This window comes from Bufo bufo, chromosome 6 (assembly GCF_905171765.1).
Source record: "Bufo bufo chromosome 6, aBufBuf1.1, whole genome shotgun sequence".
NCBI classification, from domain to species: domain Eukaryota; kingdom Metazoa; phylum Chordata; class Amphibia; order Anura; family Bufonidae; genus Bufo; species Bufo bufo.
This window is the reverse complement of record NC_053394.1, coordinates 355,466,757-355,490,443: the sequence shown is the minus strand read 5'-3', so window position 1 is coordinate 355,490,443 and position 23,687 is coordinate 355,466,757. Positions and strand designations below refer to the sequence as shown.

General features: G+C 44.9%; 1 protein-coding gene across 8 annotated transcripts in view; it reads left to right on the top strand.

Annotated features, from left to right (window-relative positions):
- EXOC7 (exocyst complex component 7) overlaps positions 1-23,365 on the top strand; it is a 69,967-nt gene extending 46,602 nt beyond the window's left edge. For all 8 annotated transcript variants that reach the window (XM_040434663.1, XM_040434660.1, XM_040434664.1 and 5 more), the window contains 7 exons: positions 14,248-14,313; positions 15,761-15,881; positions 16,266-16,361; positions 19,060-19,120; positions 20,766-20,807; positions 22,934-23,067; positions 23,163-23,365. In XM_040434663.1, coding sequence (XP_040290597.1) covers positions 14,248-14,313; positions 15,761-15,881; positions 16,266-16,361; positions 19,060-19,120; positions 20,766-20,807; positions 22,934-23,067; positions 23,163-23,268 — 626 coding nt within the window. In that variant the 3' untranslated portion in view covers positions 23,269-23,365. The remainder of the gene's footprint in view (positions 1-14,247; positions 14,314-15,760; positions 15,882-16,265; positions 16,362-19,059; positions 19,121-20,765; positions 20,808-22,933; positions 23,068-23,162) is intronic.
- Positions 23,366-23,687: the final 322 nt, after the last annotated feature.

Genomic DNA, 23,687 nt, shown 5'->3' with positions numbered 1-23,687 from the left:
CCATAAAAGCGAACATTGCTTCACCGCCATTTTCTTTGCCCAAACTTCCCTCCCTCCATGGTAAAACATGTTCACGTTATTTGTCTTAGGTGATCTACAGCTACTCCACTTTACTCCTTGTTTTCTCCATTTCTGTATATTTCTCATGTAAAGTGTGTATGTCAGTGCCTCGTGCCTCTGTGATGCCTCTGGTAAAGGGAACCGGTCATCAACTTTATGCTGCCCATACTAACAGCAGTATAAAGTTGAGACCTGTGAATTGATTTCAGTGTTCGGTCATTTAAAAGTAAGAAGTAAGTGGTTGCCGAGAACCAACATCACAATCATTGCAGACTGGGCCTGGAAAAGAGTCCCGGCCACCTGAGAAGAGTCCTGGTTATTCATGAGTTCCTGCCCTCCTGCCCACCTGCTGATGACTGACCGTCTTCTACCTCGTTTTCTCCCTTTCTATCTAGGAGAGAACTGCCAATCATTAGCAGATGGGTGAGAGAGCAGGAGATTATGAATAACCAGGACTCTTCTCAGGTAGATTTGACTCTTTTCAAGGCCCGGGCTGCAATGATTATGATGCTGGTTCTCGGTAACCACTTACTTTTAGCTGAAATCAGCATTTCTGTCACTATTTTATGCTACCCTTAGTGAGGCCAGCATAAAGTTGATGACGGGTTCACTTTAAAGTGGTTGTCTCACTTTAGTAAATGGCATTTATCATGTAGAAAAAGTTAGCAAAGGAGGCAATATGGACAATCAGAATACATTAGTGCCTTGTGTTAACTTCCTGTACATAATAAATGCTATTTGCTGAAGTGAGACGGCCCCTTTAAGCTGGCCAGACACTTGAGATTGCAGCCGAACGCTCGTCCAGCCAGCACACTACCCCACATTGGCACACGGTCTTTATTTTTTTGTTCAGCTAAGCATGCATGTGTTCTTAGTGGGGGTAAAAAAACCTTCTGCCTGATACCTCTGGTGGTGGTTTATCTCCCTTAGAACAAAATAATAGGTCATGTTGAAATCCAGCTGCCTGATCCCCCCCCCCCCTGCCATTGGGGGAATGTCATGTCAGGACACATTAGATGGTCGGCTGGTCTCTCTGAAATTGACGGGTTTGGTTGACATAAATGTGTATGGCCAGCTTTACTGTATTTCAGAGTATGAGGTGATGAGTACACTTTTTAAATCGGCCATGATGAATGCTTCCCTATCGCTAGCTCTGTGCCTACCACTCGCTGCATTCTCCTATTCTTTATGTCTATGACCCCCCCCCCCCCCCCCCCCAATCTCCATTTGCCTCTGTTTTCACCTCTTTCTTAGCTGCCACCATGATCCTTTCCACATGTTTTAGAATTTCTATCTTTGATTTCCTTCCGATTTTAGATTTGTAACTTTTACTTAGTGATTTAATCTTCTCCTTTTAGTGCACTAAACTGATGTTCTGTTCCCTCCTGTTCTTTGGACCTTCTCTCCTTCTTGCTTCTTTTTTTTTTCTCTTCCTCCCTTCCCCTGCTAATAGTTCTTGGGGACACTTACAATATTCCTATCGATCCCAGAGGTAAGCAGTGCAAGACTTCCCAGGGGTTCCCCCGTTCATACTTGTCGACGGCCATACATGTCATTTCTCGCTGCATGACTATCCAGTTCCATTACCACGGTTCTTGGGAAGTCGGTATCCATTGTTATTAACATTTCAGTGTGGGGTTAGGATCATATGGCCCCGTGCATGTATCAGTGACGTTACCTTCAGACCATGCTGCAAAATCCAGATGAAGCTTCTAATCATTACTGTCTTTGGGTTGACGTTTGCAATATTGGCCCCCAGAAATCATAGGAACACATAGCAAAACTTTAGGGCCCCACTGAGAGCTCCGACAAGTGTGCTTGTTTCCTTTTATTAAAGGGGTATTCCCATCTGAGTCATTTATGACCTATCACTAGGATATGCTATAAATGTGTGATAGGTGTGGGTCCCACCTCTGGGATCTTCTATCTCCAGAATAGGGCCCCAAAGTGAAGGGAGAGCAAGCTGTGCGTGTGCTGCAACTCTTTATTCACCCCTGGCCTGGCTATTTTTCGAAGTCTCATAGTGGTGAATGGAGTTGGGGACGCACATGTGCGGCTTGCTTTACCTCCACTTTGAGGCCCTGTTCTGGAGACAGAGGTGGGACCCACACCTATCTGACATTCATGGCGTATCAACCCCTTTAAAGGGAACCTGTCACATTGAAAATGCAACGTAAGCTGCAGGCATTATGTTATAGAGCAGGAGGAGCTGAGCAGATTGATATATAGTTTTGTGGGAATATATTCAACTTAATTTGTATTTTAATCATTTAAAGTCCTGCTCATTCTGCGTTTTGACGTCCAGGGGGCGGTCCCATTGGTGATTGACAGCTATCTGTGTATACACAATCACTGATAGGACTGCCTCCTGGACTTCAGAGATAGCTGTCAATCACTGATAGGACCGCCTCATGGACTTCAAAGCCCAGAATGAGCAGGAATATAAATGATTAAAATACATATTATATTAAATATATTCCAATAAAACTATATATCAGTCTGCTCAGCTCCTCCTGCTGTATAACATGATACCTTTGGCTCACACACCATGTTCTACGTGACAGTTTCCCTTTAAGCTAATGTTTATAAGAAGTTTGTAACCAATCTTTATGGTGGGTTCCATTAGTAATGATGTAGAGTGCAAGCGGCTTGATGGTATACCCTTAAAGGGAACCTGTCACCGGGATTTTGTGTATAGAGCTGAGGACATGGGTTGCTAGATCGCCGCTAGGACATCTGCAATACCCAGTCCCCATAGCTCTGTGTGCTTTTATTGTTTAAAAAAAACGATTTGATACATATGCAAATCAACCTGAGATGAGTCCAGTACGTGAGATGAGTCAGGGGCAGGACTCATCTCAGGTTAATTTGCATATTTCTCAAATCGTTTTTTTTACACAATAAAAGCACACAGAGCTATGGGGACTGGGTATTGCGGATGTGCTAGCGGCCATCTAGCAACCCATTTCCTCAGCTCTATACCCAAAATCCAGGTGACGGGTTCCCTTTAAGTAACTAATTTATAGGGCACATGTCGATGGATTTGGTTTAGGGTCCATTCACATAATCCTCTCCGTTTTGAGGTCCGCAAATTGCGTATCCCCAAAATACGGATGTGGTCTCTGTGCATCCTGCACTTTTTGCAGACCCCATTGTGTAACAATGCTTACTCTTGTCCGCAAAACGGACATACGGATGAGGACAGCACGCGGTGTAATGAAAATGCGGATCAGAGGCAGACCTAAAATACTGTTGTGTGAATGGGGCCTTAGTCTAAAAACACCAGACTGTACATTTTCTAACACTTTTCTAAGTAGACGAGTGGAGAGATTTTTAATAAATAAGCCGCAATAAGCTGCTTTACCCAACCTGTATTTATTATCAGGTACTTCTTAAATATGACGCCAATTGTCTGAAGCAAATATGGTATTACCAACCCCAAATGCACAGCTTCCCCTCGCACAGTATATTATAGAACTGGCTACTTGCAGCCACCACTAGGGGGAGCTCAGTGCACAATTTATTCAGCTGCCAATGAACTCAAGGGGAGCTGTAAAAATCTTTATGCAGTGAGGTCCACCGAGTGGTGATTGCAGGAAGGCTCTATGTCTGAGACAGGCCCCATAGCAGGAGCCGAATTTGCTTCTAGTGAGACAAGGGCATATGACCATAGAGGCAGCCATTTTTTTCTTCAGTGTAACTCGCACAGGGTCCCGTTCAGATTGACTTTTACACTAGGCCTGTGATGGCTAACCTCCGGCCCTCCAGCCGTGGTACAACTATGACTCCCAAGATGCACACTTGCTTGGCTGTTCTCAGAACCCCATAGAAATGAATGGAGCATGCTGGGAGTCGTAGTTACACTGCAGCTGGAGTGACGGAGGTTAGCCATCACTGCACTAGGCTGTCCAGTTGCATTGCAAGAGGTAATGGGATAATCAAAGGGGGGAGAGCAGGGACTTGGTTGAGGGGGCGTGATGCACCAATTATAGGCCCATTTTGATTTTGGCAATCAGACCCTTTCTCCTGCAGGATGTAATCGGGAGAACAGAAGCAAATAGGAGACCACAGCCTGAGATTTGGTGCATCCACACACCTCCAAATCTATCTGCTAGACGAATTCTGCTTCCGTTGTCAGCTATTTTCCATCCAGGCATTTAGCTCTCCCTTTTCTTTGACAGACGTGCACCATGTGTGTTCCGAGACGTCTTTATATAACCCTTCTATTTGTGGAGCATGTATCTGGGTCAGGGAGGAATGTGTAGACCGCCTGCATCCGTAATTGTTTTCTTTACTGATGGGCATTGCTACTTATGTCCAATATTGTCAGACAACACTTCAGATGTGCGCAAATCCACCAGGACCATGACTCCTATAGCCCTTCATGATGTACGTCAGTCCTGTAACCATGGCAACATCATTAAAGACTATTAATCGAGAGCCAGTGATGTCTCCGATACCCGTAGGCAGCCGCCCTATAAATTACCTGGAGTGCGCTGTAGATAAATGGAGATCTCAGCAGAGGGAAATGGAAGTGGTTACTGGATATTGGCGGCATGTGGAAATTGTAAATGTTGTGTACGCGGAGTCTTCTGACACTTGTTGAGTATTTTATTTTTATTTTTTCGGATCACAAGTCACGATTTCATATTCCATTGAGACCCAAATGGGTTTTCCGGGGATCGCTTTCAACTATTTCTCAATGTAAAACCAGAGTAGTGCCCATGTCAGGGGTGTTTACTGGTGGAAGGCCGGGCACTAGTCCCTGGTGCAGTTAGGCAGGTATATAGAAGGGGTCCCAGGGCGAACATGTCTGGAGATCCTGCTTTCCTCTACCTCCTGCCTGTCTTTTTTTTTTTTTTTTTAAGGGCATCTGTCAGAAGATTTGTCCCTATGACACTGGCTGACCTGTTACATGTGCACTTGTCAGCTGAAGACATCTGTGTTGGTCCCATGTTCATATGTGTCCGCATTGCTGAGAAAAATTATGTTTTATTATATGCGAATGAACCTCTAGGAGCAATGGGGGCGTTCTCATTACACCTAGAGGCTCCGCTCTCTCTGCAACTGCCACGCCCTCTGCCCAGGCAGTGAACACATCATCACACCTGGCCCTGTTAATCACAGTGGAGAAGGTGCAGCAGCTGCAGAGAGAGCAGAGCCTCTAGGTGTAACGGCAACGCCCCCGTTGCTCCTAGAGGTTTATTTGTATACCACCGTTAAATGTTCTATTACTATAATTCAGCATGAAATACTAGCTAGTCTTTTAATTTGTTACAAAAATGCCTCAGTTGCTAGACATTGTCTTAACTATAATGGCACCCCCTGGTTTCAATCTGCACAGTAATTTCCTTTTCCTCTTACTGATCTGAGCAAACATGGTCACACATGCTCAGTTCATTGCATCAACTGTCACCAGCCTTGTCTACTGATAGAAGCTGTGACAGTAACAGCGAGAGAACTGCAGCTGAAAGGACATGCCCCCTGAGCTGTGATAGGGGGAGAGCTGCAGCCAAAAGGACATGCCCCCTGAGCTGTGATGGAGGGAGATCTGCAGCTGAAAGGATACGCCCACTGAGCTGTGATAGGGGGAGATTTGCAGTAGAAAGGACATGCCCCCTGAGCTGTGATGGAGGGAGATCTGCAGCTGAAAGGATACGCCCACTGAGCTGTGATAGGGGGAGATTTGCAGTAGAAAGGACATGCCCCCTGAGCTGTGATGGAGGGAGATGTTCAGCCAAAAGGACATGCCTCCCGAGTTGTGATAGGGGGAGAGCTGCAGCAGAGAAGATATAAATCTAGCAGATCAATGAATGGGGAGATCTCTGGATCCATGTGAGGTACAGGGCTGGTTCTAGCTTTGTTAGAAAGAGACTGTCAGGTCCTATATGATGTCTGATTATCATTTTTTTTACATCAATCATGGCATAACCCTTTTAAGTTACAGCGTCCGGAGATTCTTACTGGCTGTTGTAACTTGATTCAGGCAGCAGCTGAGTTGAAACTGACAGAAGAGGGATGGGGAGGGAATGCAGAGAGCAGCTCAGGCAGGATTTAGTCTCTGCTCTGCTTCAACTCCTCTCCAGAACTGGGATGTTACAACTCTGCATGCACATGTGTGTCATGTATGAATGTGTGTGTAATGTGCATTAAAGTGGTTTTCCAACACATCATTTATTGCCTATCCCAGGCTAGGTGATAAATATATAATCGCTGGGAGCCGGACCATAGTCCCCTCTGTGAATGCAGCAGTAGTGAGCATGTATGAGCAATACACCATTAAAGGGTTTCTACCACCAGATTTTGAGATTTTTTGCTGACTGACACTAGCGATCTGCTAGTGTCTGCACTACCTAACAGTGCTCTTGTATTACCTTTGTCTGCTGCCGTTAAGCTTAAAAACATACTTTTATTGATATGCAAATGAGCCTCTAGGTGCTATGGGGGCGTCTTTTCAGCACCTAGAGGCTCCGTCTACTCACTATTTCTGCCGCCCACCGCGTCCCTCCAGCCCGCCTCACTCCTCTTGATTGACAGCCAGAGGGACGCGGTGGGCGGCAGAAATAGTGAGTAGACGGAGCTTCTAGGTGCTGAAAAGACGCCCCCATAGCACCTAGAGGCTCATTTGCATATCAATAAAAGTATGTTTTTAAGCTTAACGGCAGCAGACAAAGGTAATACAAGAGCACTGTTAGGTAGTGCAGACACTAGCAGATCGCTAGTGTCAGTCAGCGAAAAATGTCAAACTCTGGTGGTAGAAACCCTTTAACTATGCGACTTCCAAGTAAACTGGTCGCCTATCTTCCTCAGGCCCATAGAAGTAAATGGAGCGGTGGGCATGCATGCACGTCATTTATCACTTATCTTGCGGATAGGTGATACATTATGTTTTGAGGGAAAACTCCTTTAAAGGTGGTATCCAAAGTATAATACATGCCTGGGCCCCTCATATAGATTATACTTACCCCGCTCCCCGGCACCCACATCGTTCCTGATCCCTGCACAGCTGTCGCTGCATCTCCCCTAGCATCGCGGGTGACGCTAGGGGGACGCATCCCTGTCGCAGCCTGCTATTGGCTGCTTCCCCCTGTCGCCGGATGTTGATCCATGCGATGAGAAGATGTAGTGGCGGAGCAACGCGGATCCACGGGAGCTGGGTAAGCATAATCTGTATGAGCGGCCCGGGCATTGGGGGGCATGTTTTATACTTTGGATAACCCCTTTAATATAAGTACCGTATTTTCCGGCGTATAAGACGACCCCCAACTTTTCCAGTTAAAATATAGGGTTTGGGCTATACCTGCCGTATAAGACTACCCTTCCATTGCTATTTACTTTGGCATCAAGATCTGCAGGCCTTCTTTTGCCTCAGTACCATATTATGCCTTTCCAAGAATCTAGTACACCAGGTTACAGTGGCCCTAAATCTGTTGGCCCACTGAAGTGCAAGCAAACGTATTTTATTTCATGTCACTACATAACCGTTTTGGCAATGCTCATTCACCATTTCTGCTACATGTTTTTTGAGTTCTGGTCAATGTGGGGTGCCTCTTCTTAACCCCTTAGGGACCTATGATGTACCGGTACGGCATAGTTCCCGAGTCCTTAAGGACCCATGACGTACTGGTACGTCATCTATAGTTCCGATCACCGCCGCCCGGTGGGCGGTGATCGGAGCACGGTGCATGCTCAAATTATTGAGCAGGCGCCACGGCTAAATGTGCGGGGGGGTCCCGTCCCGTCAATTCAGACCTGCGGCTTTTTATTGTGCCGGCGGCGGTAGTCGGCGGTGCCATCGGGTCCCCATGGGGCTGTGGGGGGGACCCGATGGCATGGAAGGCAGCGCGATGCCTTCCGGTGAAGAGCCTGTGAGATCCAGCCCCCTGGATCTCACAGGCCGGAAGCTGTATGCATGTTTTAGTTCCAATGCATTCCAATACAGAAGTATTGGAATGCATTGTAAAGGATTAGACCCCCAAAAGTTCAAGTCCCAAAGTGGGACAAAAAATAAAGTTTCCCCCCCCCCAAAAAATTTAAAGTTTCAAGTAAAAATAAACAAAAACTTCATTTTCCCCAAATAAAGTTAAAAAAAATTGGTAAAAAAAATGTACAACATCAAGCGTTTGCCCACCAAAATAGTACCAATCTAACCGTCACCTCATCCCGCAAAAAATTAGACCCTACCTAAGATAATCGGCCAAAAAATAAAAAAACTATGGCTCAGAATATGGAGACACTAAAACATCATTTTTTTTTTGTTTTAAAAAAGCTATTATTGTGTAAAACTTACATAAATAAAATAAAAAGTATACATATTTGGTATCGCCGCGTTCGTATCGACCGGCTCTATAAAAATATCACATGACCTAACCCCTCAGATTAACACCGTAAAAAATAAAAACTGTGTTAAATAAACCATTTTTTGTCACCTTACATCACAAAAAGTGTAATAGCAAGCAATCAAAAAGTCATATGCACCCCAAAATAGTGCCAATAAAACCGTCATCTCATCCTGCAAAAAATTAGACCCTACCTAAGATAATCGCCCAAAAACTGAAAATGGCTCTCAGAATATGGAGACACGAAAACATGATTTTTTTTGGTTCAAAAATATTATTGTGTAAAACTTACATAAATAAAAAAAAAAGTATACATATTAGGTATCGCCGCATCCGTGACAACCTGGTCTATAAAAATATCACATGATCTACCCTGTCAGATGAATGTTGTAAATAACAAAAAATTAAAACTGTGCCAAAACAGCTATTTCTTGTTATCTTGCCTCACAAAAAGTGTAATATAGAGCAACCAAAAATCATATGTACCCTAAACTAGTACCAACAATACTGCCACCCTATCCCGTAGTTTCTAAAATGGGGCCATTTTTTTTGGAGTTTCTACTCTAGGGGTGCATCAGGGGGGCTTCAAATGGGACATGGTGTCAAAAAAAACAGTCCAGCAAAATCTGCCTTCCAAAAACCGTATGGCATTCCTTTCCTTCTGCGCCCTGCCGTGTGCCCGTACAGCTGTTTACAACCACATATGGGGTGTTTCTGTAAACTACAGAATCGGGGCCATAAACATTGAGTTTTGTTTGGCTGTTAACCCTTGCTTTGTTACTGGGAAAAATGGATTAAAATGGAAGATTAGACAAAAAATTGAAATTCTGAAATTTCATCTCCATTTGCCAATAACTCTTGTGGAACACCTAAAGGGTTAACCACGTTTGTAAAATCTGATTTGAATACCTTGAGGGGTGTAGTTTCTTAGATGGTGTCACTTTTATGGAGTTTCTACTCTAGGGGTGCATCAGGGGGGCTTCAAATGGGACATGGTGTAAAAAAAAACAGTCCAGCAAAATCTGCCTTCCAAAAACCGTATGGCATTCCTTTCCTTCTGCGCCCTGCCGTGTGCCCGTACAGCTGTTTACAACCACATATGGGGTGTTTCTGTAAACTACAGAATCGTTTGGCTGTTAACCCTTGCTTTGTTACTGGGAAAAATGGATTAAAATGGAAGATTAGACAAAAAATTGAAATTCTGAAATTTCATCTCCATTTGCCAATAACTCTTGTGGAACACCTAAAGGGTTAACCACGTTTGTAAAATCTGATTTGAATACCTTGAGGGGTGTAGTTTCTTAGATGGTGTCACTTTTATGGAGTTTCTACTCTAGGGGTGCATCAGGGGGGCTTCAAATGGGAAATGGTGTAAAAACAAACAGTCCAGCAAAATCTGCCTTCCAAAAACCATATGGCACTCCTTTCCTTCTGCGCCCTACTGTGTGCCTGTACAGTAGTTTACGACCACATATAGGGTGTTTCTGTAAACTACAGAATCAGGGCCAATTATATTGAGTTTGGTTTGGCTGTTAACCCTTGCTTTGTAACTGGAAAAAAATTATTAAAATGGAAAATCTGCCAAAAAAGTGAAATTTTGAAATTGTATCTCTATTTTCCATTAATTCTTGTGGAACACCTAAAGGGTTTACAAAGTTTGTAAAATCAGTTTTGAATACTTTGAGGGGTGTAGTTTCTAGAATGGGGTCATTTTTGGGTGGTTTCTATTATGTAAGCCTCGCAAAGTGACTTCAGACCTGAACTGGTCCCTAAAAATTGGGTTTTTGAAAATTTCTGAAAAATTTCAAGATTTGCTTCTAAACTTCTAAGCCTTGTAACATCCCCAAAAAATAAAATATCATTCCCAAAATGATCCAAACATGAAGTAGACATATGAGGAATGTAAAGTAATAACTATTTTGGAGGTATTACTATGTATTATAGAAGTAGAGAAATTGAAACTTGGAAATTTGCAATTTTTTACACATTTTTGGTAAATTTGGTATTTTGTTTATAAATAAAAATGATTTTTTTTTTTTTACTTTATTTTACCAGTGTCATGAAGTACAATATGTGACGAAAAAACTATCTCAGAACGGCCTGGATAAGTCAAAGCGTTTTAAAGTTATCAGCACTTAAAGTGACACTGGTCAGATTTGCAAAGAATGGCCAAGTCCGTAAGGTGAAATAGGGCCGAGTCCTTAAGGGGTTAATGCACACTTACCCCTTGGCATACTCTTTAATGCTTTTCCATTTGCTTTCCAGTCCCAAACCATCTTTTCTGTTACTCCATATTGTCTTGCAGCAGCGCAGTTATTATGTTCCATGGCAAAGTTTACAACTTTAAGTTTGAAACTGGCTTCATATTTCTTTCTTCTTGCTGGTAGAGCCATGATGGGGTCTTGACTGTTAGCCATTTGTATACTGTACTGTATATACTGGTGCTGTACTCTATGAACCGGTACAGATACTGGTGCTGTACTGTATGTACAGATACTGGTGCTGTACTATATGAACCGGTACAGATACTGGTGCTGTACTGTATGTACAGATACTGGTGCTGTACTGTATGTACAGATACTGGTGCTGTACTGTATGTACAGATACTGGTGCTGTACTGTATGTACAGATACTGGTGCTGTACTGTATGTACAGATACTGGTGCTGTACTGTATGTACAGATACTGGTGCTGTACTGTATGTACAGATACTGGTGCTGTACTGTGTGTACAGATACTGGTGCTGTACTGTGTGTACAGATACTGGTGCTGTACTGTGTGTACAGATACTGGTGCTGTACTGTGTGTACAGATACTGGTGCTGTACTGTGTGTACAGATACTGGTGCTGTACTGTGTGTACAGATACTGGTGCTGTACTGTATGTACAGATACTGGTGCTGTACTGTATGTACAGATACTGGTGCTGTACTGTATGTACAGATACTGGTGCTGTACTGTATGTACAGATACTGGTGCTGTACTGTATGTACAGATACTGGTGCTGTACTGTATGTACAGATACTGGTGCTGTACTGTATGTACAGATACTGGTGCTGTACTGTATGTACAGATACTGGTGCTGTACTGTATGTACAGATACTGGTGCTGTACTGTATGTACAGATACTGGTGCTGTACTGTATGTACAGATACTGGTGCTGTACTGTATGTACAGATACTGGTGCTGTACTGTATGTACAGATACTGGTGCTGTACTGTATGTACAGATACTGGTGCTGTACTGTATGTACAGATACTGGTGCTGTACTGTATGTACAGATACTGGTGCTGTACTGTATGTACAGATACTGGTGCTGTACTGTATGTACAGATACTGGTGCTGTACTGTATGTACAGATACTGGTGCTGTACTGTATGTACAGATACTGGTGCTGTACTGTATGTACAGATACTGGTGCTGTACTGTATGTACAGATACTGGTGCTGTACTGTATGTACAGATACTGGTGCTGTACTGTATGTACAGATACTGGTGCTGTACTGTATGTACAGATACTGGTGCTGTACTGTATGTACAGATACTGGTGCTGTATGTACAGATACTGGTGCTGTATGTACAGATACTGGTGCTGTATGTACAGATACTGGTGCTGTATGTACAGATACTGGTGCTGTATGTACAGATACTGGTGCTGTATGTACAGATACTGGTGCTGTATGTACAGATACTGGTGCTGTATGTACAGATACTGGTGCTGTATGTACAGATACTGGTGCTGTATGTACAGATACTGGTGCTGTATGTACAGATACTGGTGCTGTACTGTATGTACAGATACTGGTGCTGTACTGTATGTACAGATACTGGTGCTGTACTGTATGTACAGATACTGGTGCTGTATGTACAGATACTGGTGCTGTATGTACAGATACTGGTGCTGTATGTACAGATACTGGTGCTGTATGTACAGATACTGGTGCTGTATGTACAGATACTGGTGCTGTATGTACAGATACTGGTGCTGTATGTACAGATACTGGTGCTGTATGTGCAGATACTGGTGCTGTATGTGCAGATACTGGTGCTGTATGTGCAGATACTGGGGCTGTACTGTATGTGCAGATACTGGGGCTGTACTGTATTCACCACCACATGTATCTGCTCCCCAGATAGACAGTTTTTTCACCACAGATGAGATGCACACCAAACTTCATTAGAGATCTGCCGTTCCAATATTACAATTGGCTGAAGTGCAGATGCTCCTGCTTCCCCCTGCCTTCCCTCAGAATCGCTAATCCAACCCAGTATACAACAACCAGCCAATCACGGCAAGCGATGAACCAGTATTTTCTGTGCACACTGCATACAAAGCCTGCTTGGATTGGGTGGGTCAGCTCTCCCTGCCTGCCCAGTCCTCCCTGTCTTCAAGAGGATCTGAGCGGTAGTATGCAATGTGATACTGCCGGCATGAGAAAACCACTGAGAGCAGGGAGAGGGGGCTGCTTCAGGAGCGGCTGGCCGGGATGCAGTGCAAGATGGCTCAGCTAGAGGGCGCCTGTCCCTGAAGCTGGAGAAGGACAGCTTCTCCAGTCCGGCTAGGAAGTAAGTTTCAGCACGCGGTATACTGGCATATAAGACGACCCCCGACTTTTGAGAAGACTTTCATGTGTTAAAAAGTAGTCTTATATGCAGGAAAATACAGGTATATAAGTATGTAATGTCTATTATGTGACTAATGTATATCTAGGTTTGGGTGTGTGTCTGTAATGTGTATGTATATATGTGTTTGTAATGTGTGTAGGTATTATATGTATATATGTGGTATGGCAGTACTATTTATGGATGCAGTATAGTGGTACTATATATGTGGAGCTCCAAAAAAACTTTGCAAGTCCAGCTTCAGTATGCAAGGTAAGAAAACTTTACTTCAGCGGTTTAAAACTTCTAATACACGGATATACTTGTAACGCGTTTCAGACCACTCTCGATATAGGTCCTTCATCATGACAAGTGTGGAGCGCCACACTGAATCTATGTCCCCCTTGAAGTAATGTCTAGCTACATCTCTGGCTCATTTAGCGTTTCGGTTCAGTTGTTTCAGTTCATAAGGTAGTACCAGACATGGTGGTCATGTAGTAGTGTCATCCATAATGCAGAAATGTATGGGGTTAGCAGAGAGAGAAAAACCTGCGGGTATCCAAGTAGCACTGCTGAACTAAAGATGGACTTCGGGGGAGTCGTTAAAGAAGGTGTATTGGTAACAAAGCAACGCGTTTCAGGTTCCCCTTGCTGTAACTTGCCTGACAAAGGTTTCTCTCCGACCCTGAAACGCGTTGATTTGTTACTAATAACCCTTCTTTAACAACTCCCCTGGAGTCCATCTTCAGTTTGGCAGCGCCGCTTTGATACCTGCAAGTTTTTCTTTCTCCGCTACCCTGTATTCAGCTGGGCTCGTCCGGAAGGGTGAAAGTGTGCAACAGCCGGATCAGCTCCCTTTTAGTGCTACAGGCTGTTGTGCCCTCTGCATATCCGCATCAGGTGAGCCGCTCTCCCTTACAGGGGGGGCATCCGTTCTCACTCGTTCTCACGCATATCGCTCGCTCTCTCTCTCTCCAATTCTAATGGGAGCCATAATGGATGCGTATTGCCATGTAATGGTGCTAGCTGCCGTTAGGTTATCTGCGCCTCTAGTAAATGCAGTATTCACTCGTCCTGTACCTGTGGAATCCGCTCTGTCTTTAATGTCACCTAACCTCCATCATTGTAGCCGCACGCCATGTTTCACGTTATTCCAGGTGTCATTATCTGCTAATTCGTCTGCTCCGTTTGGGTCTGATACTTTTATAATATAATGATTTGCTGTTCTCTGCATTGAATGTGTTATAGAGACCAGCTCGGCGGCCAGCAACTACAGCTCCGAATTCAGCCGACGTCTCCTCAGTACTTATATCTGTGAGTACGGGCACCTTCTTGGGTATCTCATCAGGTGGCATTAGGGTACTTTCACACTAGCGTTACTCTTTTCCAGTATTGAAATCCGGTAAAGGGTCTCAATACCGGAAAAAAACGCATCCGTTTTGTCCTAATGCATTCTGAATGGAAAGCAATCCGTTCAGTATGCATCAGGATGTCTTCCGTTCCGTCCCTTGTACGGTATTTGACCGGAAAAAATCCCGGAACACTACCGCACTTGCCGGATCCGGCATTCATTTCCATAGAGATGTATTAATGCCGGATCCGGTACCAAGTGATCCGTAAATTGCCAGATCCCGTCTTCCGGTCTGCGCATGCGCCGGAATATAGGAGGAGCTAGTTTCGCTTTTGATCTTTGAAAAAATGTAAATACCAGATCCGTTATTCCGGATGAGACGGATCCGTAAAAAAAAGCTGTTTGTATACGGCTTGCCGGATCCGTTGCCGACACTGCCTGCCGGATTCTAACAACGCTAGTGTGAAAGTACCCTTAGATAGTTCTGTATGACATGTTTTAGTGGGGGATTGGGGGAGGGCTGGCTATTTAAAAATCTGTTCATATTAGTAAAGGGTACATTCGCTGTTGATTACCTGTGCCCCAAGATTTAAACTTATCCTGTATCCACAGGATAGGGATTAAGGGGCACATTTCTTTAATAGACGCCGGTCTTAATAAAGCCCTGCACTGGTGGTGGATCCGCCACAGTTATTTGGAGGCACCGGCCTCTACATAACTTCGGCATATCCACCGCTGCTTCTAAATGTAAGACAGCTTCCTAGCTGTCTTACATTTAGACCATTTTCTACGTCTTCCATGCCAGGAAAAGTTGCAGATTGCAGCGCAAAGGGCCTAATATAGGCGTATCTTTGTTTAATAAATGACCCCCTAAATGTCTGGTCACTGTAGTCTGCTATCTCCAGCAGTTCCATAGAGAATGAATGGAGCGACAGCACATAGGCCTGATTGCCTCGGCATTCATACAGGGGGACATAGGACCCCCATTCTCGTGATTGGTGGAGGTTGCAGCATCTGGAACCCCACCGATCAAACACTTGTCCCCCATCCTGTGGATAAGGCGTAGTTTTAATCTTAAGGCAGATCCCTTTAAAATAAAGATAAAAAGGCAAGCAATATACTTCCTTCTAATCCCCTGGTGCTCCCGTTTTGACTTTTGCATGGTCCTCCACCAGTTTTCTCGCCTCCCTGAATTATGCTACTGCGTTAGCTAGGACTACATATCAGTGCTCGCTGCTGTGTGTACAGGGACTGGTAGGGGAACCAGAGAAGTCTTGTCACAGAGGCTCAACTGTGAAAATGGCACCAAAATTTGTACGGATTTGTCATGCGGCTTCCTGCAGCGAATCCAGTACGCGTGAACCTGCTCTTATATAAGATGCGACGTTACCTTACATTCCTCTCTCCCAGGTAAAGTTCTCGGAAACTTGCAGCTAAAGCTCCTGTCCAAATCAAAGATGTACGAGGACCTGGCTCTGGGGGCTATATTTCTGCACAACAATTATAACTACATCCTGAAGTCACTGGAAAAGTAAGGAGGAAATGTCTCGCTAAAGCTTCATGATTAGCAGGACGACAGGTTCAAGTGTGCATTTGACTAGGGAGGCAAGACGTTTCGACCATCATTTATGGCAGGGATCAGCAACCTCCAGCTGTTTTAAAATTACAACTCCTTTCACTTCTATGAGAACAGCCAAGGACGTGTGCCTGCTGGGAGTTGTAGTTTCACAGCAGCTGTAATGCTGAAGGTTGCTGACCCCTGATCTATGACTTGTAAAACATACATTCTTACTTTCTAGTTTTAGTTTATCGTCTGCCTCTGATAAAAGCAGTATAGAAATATGGCGTCTGGTTAGACAATGTGAAGGTTTTAATAGACCGTTCCAACATTATATCCATCCCCTTCTTTCTACAGGTCGGAGCTCATGCAGTTGGTGTCTGTGACCCAGAAGGATCCTGACAATCTGTATCGTGAGCACATAGAACAACAGATCCAGATCTACCAGCGAAGGTTCCTGTCCCTTTATAAAAGTGTTTGTAATGTACCTTCACTTGCATTTGAGAATGGCCGTTTAGGTATAAAATGACTGAATTAGGGTGAGATCAGGTTGAGCTGCGGTACCAGGACTTGTAAAGTAAGGGTCCATTCACACATCCGTAGTGCATTGCGGATCCGCAATACACCCGGCCGGCACCCCCATAGAAATGCCTATTCTTGTCCGCAATTGCGGACAAGAATAGAACATGTTCTATTTTTTTTTCGGGAGCCGCGGACCGGACATAGTATGCTCTCCGCATCCATTCCGTCCCCATAGAGAATGAATGGGTCCACACCCGTTCCGCAATTTGCTGAACGGATGCGGACCCATTATTACAGATGTGTGAATGGAGCCTAATGTTTACTTTTGGATATGCTGTCACTTTGTGATCAGTGGAGGCCAGCAGCGCTGCGTCCTGTTCGCTGTTTTTCCCTGCACACCGGCACCCATTTCAGGTGAATGGGACCTGTGGCAGTTCCCTGTACAGCCAAGTGGCAGGGAGTGCTGCTGTTCAAGGGTTAAAGGGGTTGTCTCATCTGAGACAATGGGGGCATATCGCTAGACTATGCCTCCATTGTCTGACAGGTGCGGGTCCCACCGCTGGGACCCGCACCTATCTCCTAAACAGAGCCCCGGAAGTGGTGCAGGGTGCATTGCGCATGCGCAGCAGCCCTCCATTCATTTCTATGGGTCTGCCGAAAATAGCCAAGCGCTGGCTCGGCTATTTCCGTCGGGCCCATAGAAGTGAATGCGAGTGGTGGGCCGGTCATACGCGGTGCACTCCTATTCACATCTATGGGAGAGCGCTTGGTGGTGGCCAGACCAGAGTCCTCCTGCCACCACTTTGCGGCGCTCCATTCTCGATATAGTTTCAGGTCCCAGTGGTGGGACCCACACTTTTTAGTCAATGGGGGCATGTCCTAGCAATATGCCCCCATTGTCTCAGATGAAACAACCCCTTTAACTTAGACTTAGGCCCCTTTATTTTCAGGATGTGTGGGGTTCTCAAAGGTCAGGCGCCCACAGTCATAAAGTAATGACGCTATACAACCACCAGGTAATTATTATTCTGGATTCGTTCTGCAAGTATTCTTAATTAAAGGGGTTGTCCCACAAATTATTTTGTAATTGCATGCATTTAAACACTTAGCATAGCCATTGAGTAGTGTTGAGCGAACTTGTGTTTTAAGTTCGGCGTCTAAAGTTCGGGTTCAGGTTATCTAAGAATCGCGTTATGGATTCTAAATTCCGTTATGGTTTGTGGTATCCATAACGCAAATCTTCGATAACCCGAACTTTAGACGCCAAACTTAAAACACAAGTTCGCTCAACACTACCATTGAGTTATTCAATAAAATGTATCTGTATAGCGCCACCTGCTGTTTTTTAATTTCTTTTTTTCTTTGTCCACTTTGCTGAGGTGGTCGCGCATGCAAAGTTCCATCCTTCAGCTGTCACCAGCCAAATCTCCTGTTAGAAGCTGTGACATTTACAGGGAGAGAGTTGCAGCATAAAGGACACACCCCCTGAGAAATCGCACACCCCAGGAGCTGCCAGCTTGAAGTAAACCTAGCAGAGCAATTAGAACAGTGACTGGGGAGATCGCCGGATCCATGTGCGGTACAGGGCTGGTTCTAGCTTGGTTAGAAAGAGGTTGTCATGTACTATATCATGTCTAATTTTCATTTTTTTTACATTGATCATGGGATAACCCCTTTAAATGAATCCTCCCATTTGGTGTATACAGTTTTTCTACAGATTTGAGTGCCTCCATGGTTTCCGACTACAAAGCAATTCTGTTTGTAGTCTGATCCTGAAATCGGGTGTGCTCCTTCCTCTTGCTAACTGTCAGACCGCAGATGAGTGGCAGATGGAACAGAGTAATGGCATTCTTACACGGCCCGATTGTCGGGGACAAACTTTTTTAGGAAGGCTCATTCCCGTTAATCTGCCGTCTAAAAGTGCAGCCGATCACCCAATGAACGAGCGAAACGCTCATTTATTGGGTGAAACTGTTGTTCCTGCAGGGAAGTAAATTATGGTTTCTGGGCGATTGTCTAAACAGCGATCTGCTGCCCAGAAACAATGCAGCTGTATGAGCACGAGCAAGAACAGTAGCCATAGCTCGTTCTCATACTGTGGAGGTGATCGCTTCATGTAAGTGCAGTTCTTCACCCCCGCTGAGCGAGCAGCCAGGTGTCGGGAAGGAACGCTTCCGTCCCGAAAATCGGCTGCTCCTCGGAGCTTGTAATCTCGCCTTAAGGGTCCATTCACACGTCCACAATTTCGTTCCGCATTTTGCGGAACGGAATTGCAGACCCATTCATTTCGATGTGCTGCCCGGATACGGAATTGCGGACCCGTACTTCCGGGTCTGCAATTCCGTTCCCGAAAAAAAAATAGAACATGGACTAGATAGGCATATTCTATTAGTGCCGGCAAGGTGCGGTCCGCAAAATGCGGAACGCACATTGCCGCTGTCTGTGTTTTGTGGATCTGCAAAACACACACGGATGTGTGAATGGACCCTAACACATGATACAAGTTTGTCTGTTTCCATTGGTTCGACCAGGAGCTATGTGTTTCCCACATCAGAACTAATGTTCTGTCAGAGGGACAACAAAGCCCATTTGTTTTGTTCAGGGCTAACGCGTTTTGTTTCCATTGTAGCTGGCTCAAGGTAACTGACTACATCAATGACAGGAACATGCCAGCACTTCAAGGAACGAAGGTGATGTGATCTAAAAACATCTGTGTGTTTCATTGTAAACTTGTCCATGCACAATGGTGTAACGCCAATAGCGGCAGCCCACGCAGCTGCTATGGGGCCCGGAGTTCATACAAGGCCCTGCCCCCTACAATGTCTGCAGTTATGTATTATGCCGCTCCAGCGGGACCTGCTTCCCCTCTTCTCAGGCTCCCCTCCCCCACTGTGTGCGCACACAGTGCACGTACCAGCACAGATGTCCCTGGCCATGCCAGCGCTGCAGCCAGGCTAGCGCTCGCTCTATTCTAGCGCTTCACTGGCCAATTAGCATTTAGCAGGCTAAGCTCCTGCTGCTGATTGGTTAGTGTATCGCTCGCACCAGCAGGCGGGACGTGGCAGTGACTTGCTCACGTGCTGCTGCCTCCTTCAGCTTTCAGCCTGCCACCATACTCCAGCCTTGCCTGCCCCTGTGTGCCACTGCCTGTGCTGTGCCTCTGTGCATAAAAACTTTTATGGTGGGGGCATAGTTAGTGAGGGGAACAGGGGGTCCTGCAGCAGCAAGCAGAGCCTTTCGGGGGGGAGGGGGGGCAGACTGTGTTCTGTATGTCATTTATAAGGCTTATCATGTCGAGGACAGTGTGCTCCAGCCTTCCCCCCACCCCATGAACTTGATGCTCATATAGAGAACAGGGCACACTAAGCATCTGCAGCAAAAAGAGTTTAGATGTGAGGGGATTGGCTATGTCAGGCTTCAGCACAGCGGGCACAGGCAGGAGGAGCGATCTGTATGTGAGCCCTGCCCTGCACTTGCTCAGCTGTGCTCACATACATATGGCGCCCTGTGCCCACTCTGCTAAAGCCTGACATACAGTAGCCCATCTATGCCCGGCTTTACCAAAGCAGACAGGCAGGAGCAGTGGTGTGTGCTGTACATGGCTCCCTGCAGCCCCAGTGAGATCCTTACTCCCATACAGCACTGTCATACCTGCGGAATATAAACCGCTATAGGCACCAGAATTCAGTGTCTATTTCTCAGAGAAAAAAAAAGTCTTTGAAAATGTCATTTTAAAGCACTTACAATAGGGGTTAATAATTCTTTAAGGCTACTTTCACACTCGCGTTTGGTGCGGATCCGTCATGGATCTGCACAAACGCATCCGTTCAGATAATACAACTGCCTGCATCCGTTCAGAACGGATCCGTTTGTATTATCTATAACATAGCCAAAACCGATCAGTCTTGAACACCATTGAAAGTCAATGGGGGACGGATCCGTTTTCTATTGTGCCAGAGAAAACTGATCCGTCCCCATTGACTTACATTGTGGCTCAGTTTCGTCAGACGTACACCAAAACGCTGCAAGCAGTGTTTTGGTGTCCGCCTCCAAAGCGGAACGGAGGCAAACTGATGCATTCTGAGCGGATCCTTATCCATTCGGAATGCATTAAGGGCAAAACTGATCCGTTTTGGACCGCGTGTAAGAGCCCTGAACGGATCTCGCAAACGGAAACTAAAACGCCAGTGTGAAAGTAGCTTAACTCTTTAATGACCAGGAAATTTTCCGGGACGGAGTTAGGGGGCCCATATCAGATTCCTGCTATGGGGCCCAATAATTTCTATGTACACCCCTGTCCATGTACTTAACGTTACACTCTCTTACTTATCACAGCTGAAGGACAAAGAGAGACAGATGATAAAGGAACGCTTTAAGGTAAATGATTCTGGATTTGTTAAACATGGTGACTTCTTACATAAAGACTTCACTGGCCATTAAGTCAATGTGATCAAGAGTGGCCTTAAGCTGGCCAAATAGCTGACAGCCAACAGCTAGCTCTCCCTACCGGCTTCCCCATACACATACATGTTCAGCTCGACCAAATGTGTCTGTGTATGCTATGGGAGAGGGGAGAAAGCCACTGTGCTATACTTCTGGCTGCGACTTATCTCCCCAGAGAACAAAATAATAAGATGAAAATATTCATTTTGCCTGATCCTTGTCTCCCCCAACATAATCTGTAGGGGTAGAGTCGCAATCTCCCCACACACATTAGAGTGTCAGCCGAACCCTCCATTCTCGGCAGGTTCAGCTGACAACAGTATAATTTGTATGGCCAGCTTTACACTTTGCGGCTAGGCCTCTGGTGCCACAACACAGTTCCTGCTAATTATCTGGGCTGTCCCTGTGCTTGCTGGGGTATCAAGTTGCAAGTACAGATGCAGCCCGGCAGTTACTGGTAGCCGCAGCTCAGCCGCATATGTAATAACATCCAAATAAAGACTAATTGCCAGCTTTTCTTGTGACCACGCAAGGATGCAACATTGCAAGTAGTCAAAGATTTCCTTCAGTTCTGCATGTACAGCTCCTATGCAGACCAATATGCCTCTATGGTTGCAGACAACAAACAATCCCTGTGCAGTCTGACCCTTGTAAGTAAAAGTGAGTGTGACTACTAGATAAGACTACACAGATTGTGTCTCGGTAAGGACTCATGCACACAACAGTGGTTCGGTTCTGCATATAAGCCGCATGTTTTGCAGATCGGATGCGGACCCATTCATTTCAGTGGGGCAGCAAAAGATGCGTATAGCACTCCGTGTGCTGTCCGCGTCCGTGCCTCCGTTCCGCGGCCCTGCAAAAAAAAACACAAATAGAACATGTCCTATTCTTGTCCATATCACGGACAAGGATAGGACTGGTCTATTGAGGGACAGACCTTCCGTTCTGCAAAATGCTAAACGCACACGGCCAGTCTTCATCAATCACGTACATTTATGGCTGATTAAAACGAGTGAATATTCAGGCAATTGACAACACGCGTTACCTACCTACACAATGCTAATGATAACGACAAGCATTTAGATGCAGAGAGTATCAGGTACAAATTCCTTCATATTCAATCGTACACTTGCTTAAACGATGATTGTTTACTGTGTTCGGCAGAAAGTCATGCGATGCACATTTACCACAATTAATTAAAGGATAACTGTCATATATTCAGCAGCATTATGCATAAAGCAATCTTTAGTTTCTTCACTTACCACTGTTTTCCTTGAGTTTTCCCCTTAGTTATGGCTGTTTTGAATCCTTCATTATGAGGATCTTCTCAAGATAACTCCTCTGCCAGTTCTCTGAGGCCAAAACTGCATTCCCTCAGGTCACATACAAACTTGCTGTAGCCAGCAGCTCCCTGCCAGCCAATCAGATTGGATTACTGAGAGACACGCCTCCCCACTCTGAAGCCTAATGCAGGCATGTAGTGTGAAGGACCGCCCCTCTGTCTTCCTAGCCGGAGACAGATGAGCCATAGCAGTCTTTTAAGGGAGCAGTGGAAAGGGACAGAGGACATTCATGAAAGCTGTTATTATAAGGTAATTACAGATCTTTTGACAATCATTGACAGACTAACTCAGGTATACATGCCTAGCTCTAATAAACTGGCAAATAAGAAAAATATATGACAGTTACCCTTTAATGACAAACGATAATTTATTAATCTCACAAGCCCCGAACAAGCTTTTTTAGTAAAATCTTTCAGGTGCTTCATACATTTACATTACATGAATATCGTCCAACGTAAATCACTAGCGTTTAGAATTGAGTGGCAGCTTGCATGTGTGACTGCTGCTCCAATGAAACTGGGGACACAGGACCCCATTCTTGTGAATGGTGGGGGGCCTAGGGTGGGGAACCCCAGCGATCAGAAACTTCTAGGTGATGAATTGTGATTCTGAGAAAACCCCTTGATCTATGCTGACATTATAATACTGTGTAATGAGACCTATCAGTTTTCACTCCCCCTACAATTCTTGTGTCTTATTTTACCTGCTCAAAATCAGGGGTTTAATGAAGGCCTGGAAGAAATCTGCAAGATCCAGAAGTCATGGGCTATTCCAGACAAAAAACAGCGTGAGCGGATCCGACAGTCACAGAAGAAAATTGTGCAGGAGGCGTACGGAGCGTTCTTACACAAGTGAGTTGTGATCTATGATTGTTCCCCTCCCCTACAGTGTCCTGATCCGTTACTACATCATACCATGCCCTCTAATACCCCTTTTTCTCTTCTAGGTATGGCACTGGTGTCAATTTCACCAAGAATCCAGATAAATACATAAAATACTCTGTAGAACATGTAGGGGATATGATTGAGAGACTTTTTGACACATCGGCATGAAGAATGCCTCTCACTCGAGCCTGTGTATATATTTTATGTCACAGTACTGTATATAACTGAGAACCTAACGTAATAAACGCTAATACTGGTGTGTAGATATGCTGTATATATATTTCTCAATGGATCCACATGCAATCCCTGAAAAATGTGGATGGGACGCGGACCAAAGATACGGTCGTGTGCATGAGGCCTTATTATCTCTCTAACATGCTGTCTTTTTAAAAAGTTAAAAACTTGCAAATGCAACGCAAGAAACGCCATGCAAGAATAAAATGCTTTGTCTGTAGTGAATTTCACTATAAATTTAAACGGAAGATCTCGACACAAAAAAAGAGCAAAAACACAAAATGCTATGAAATAGTCTTTGTTGTCCATGGCAGCTGATCACCGCACACCCCCAACGCCATTTATAGCTGTGT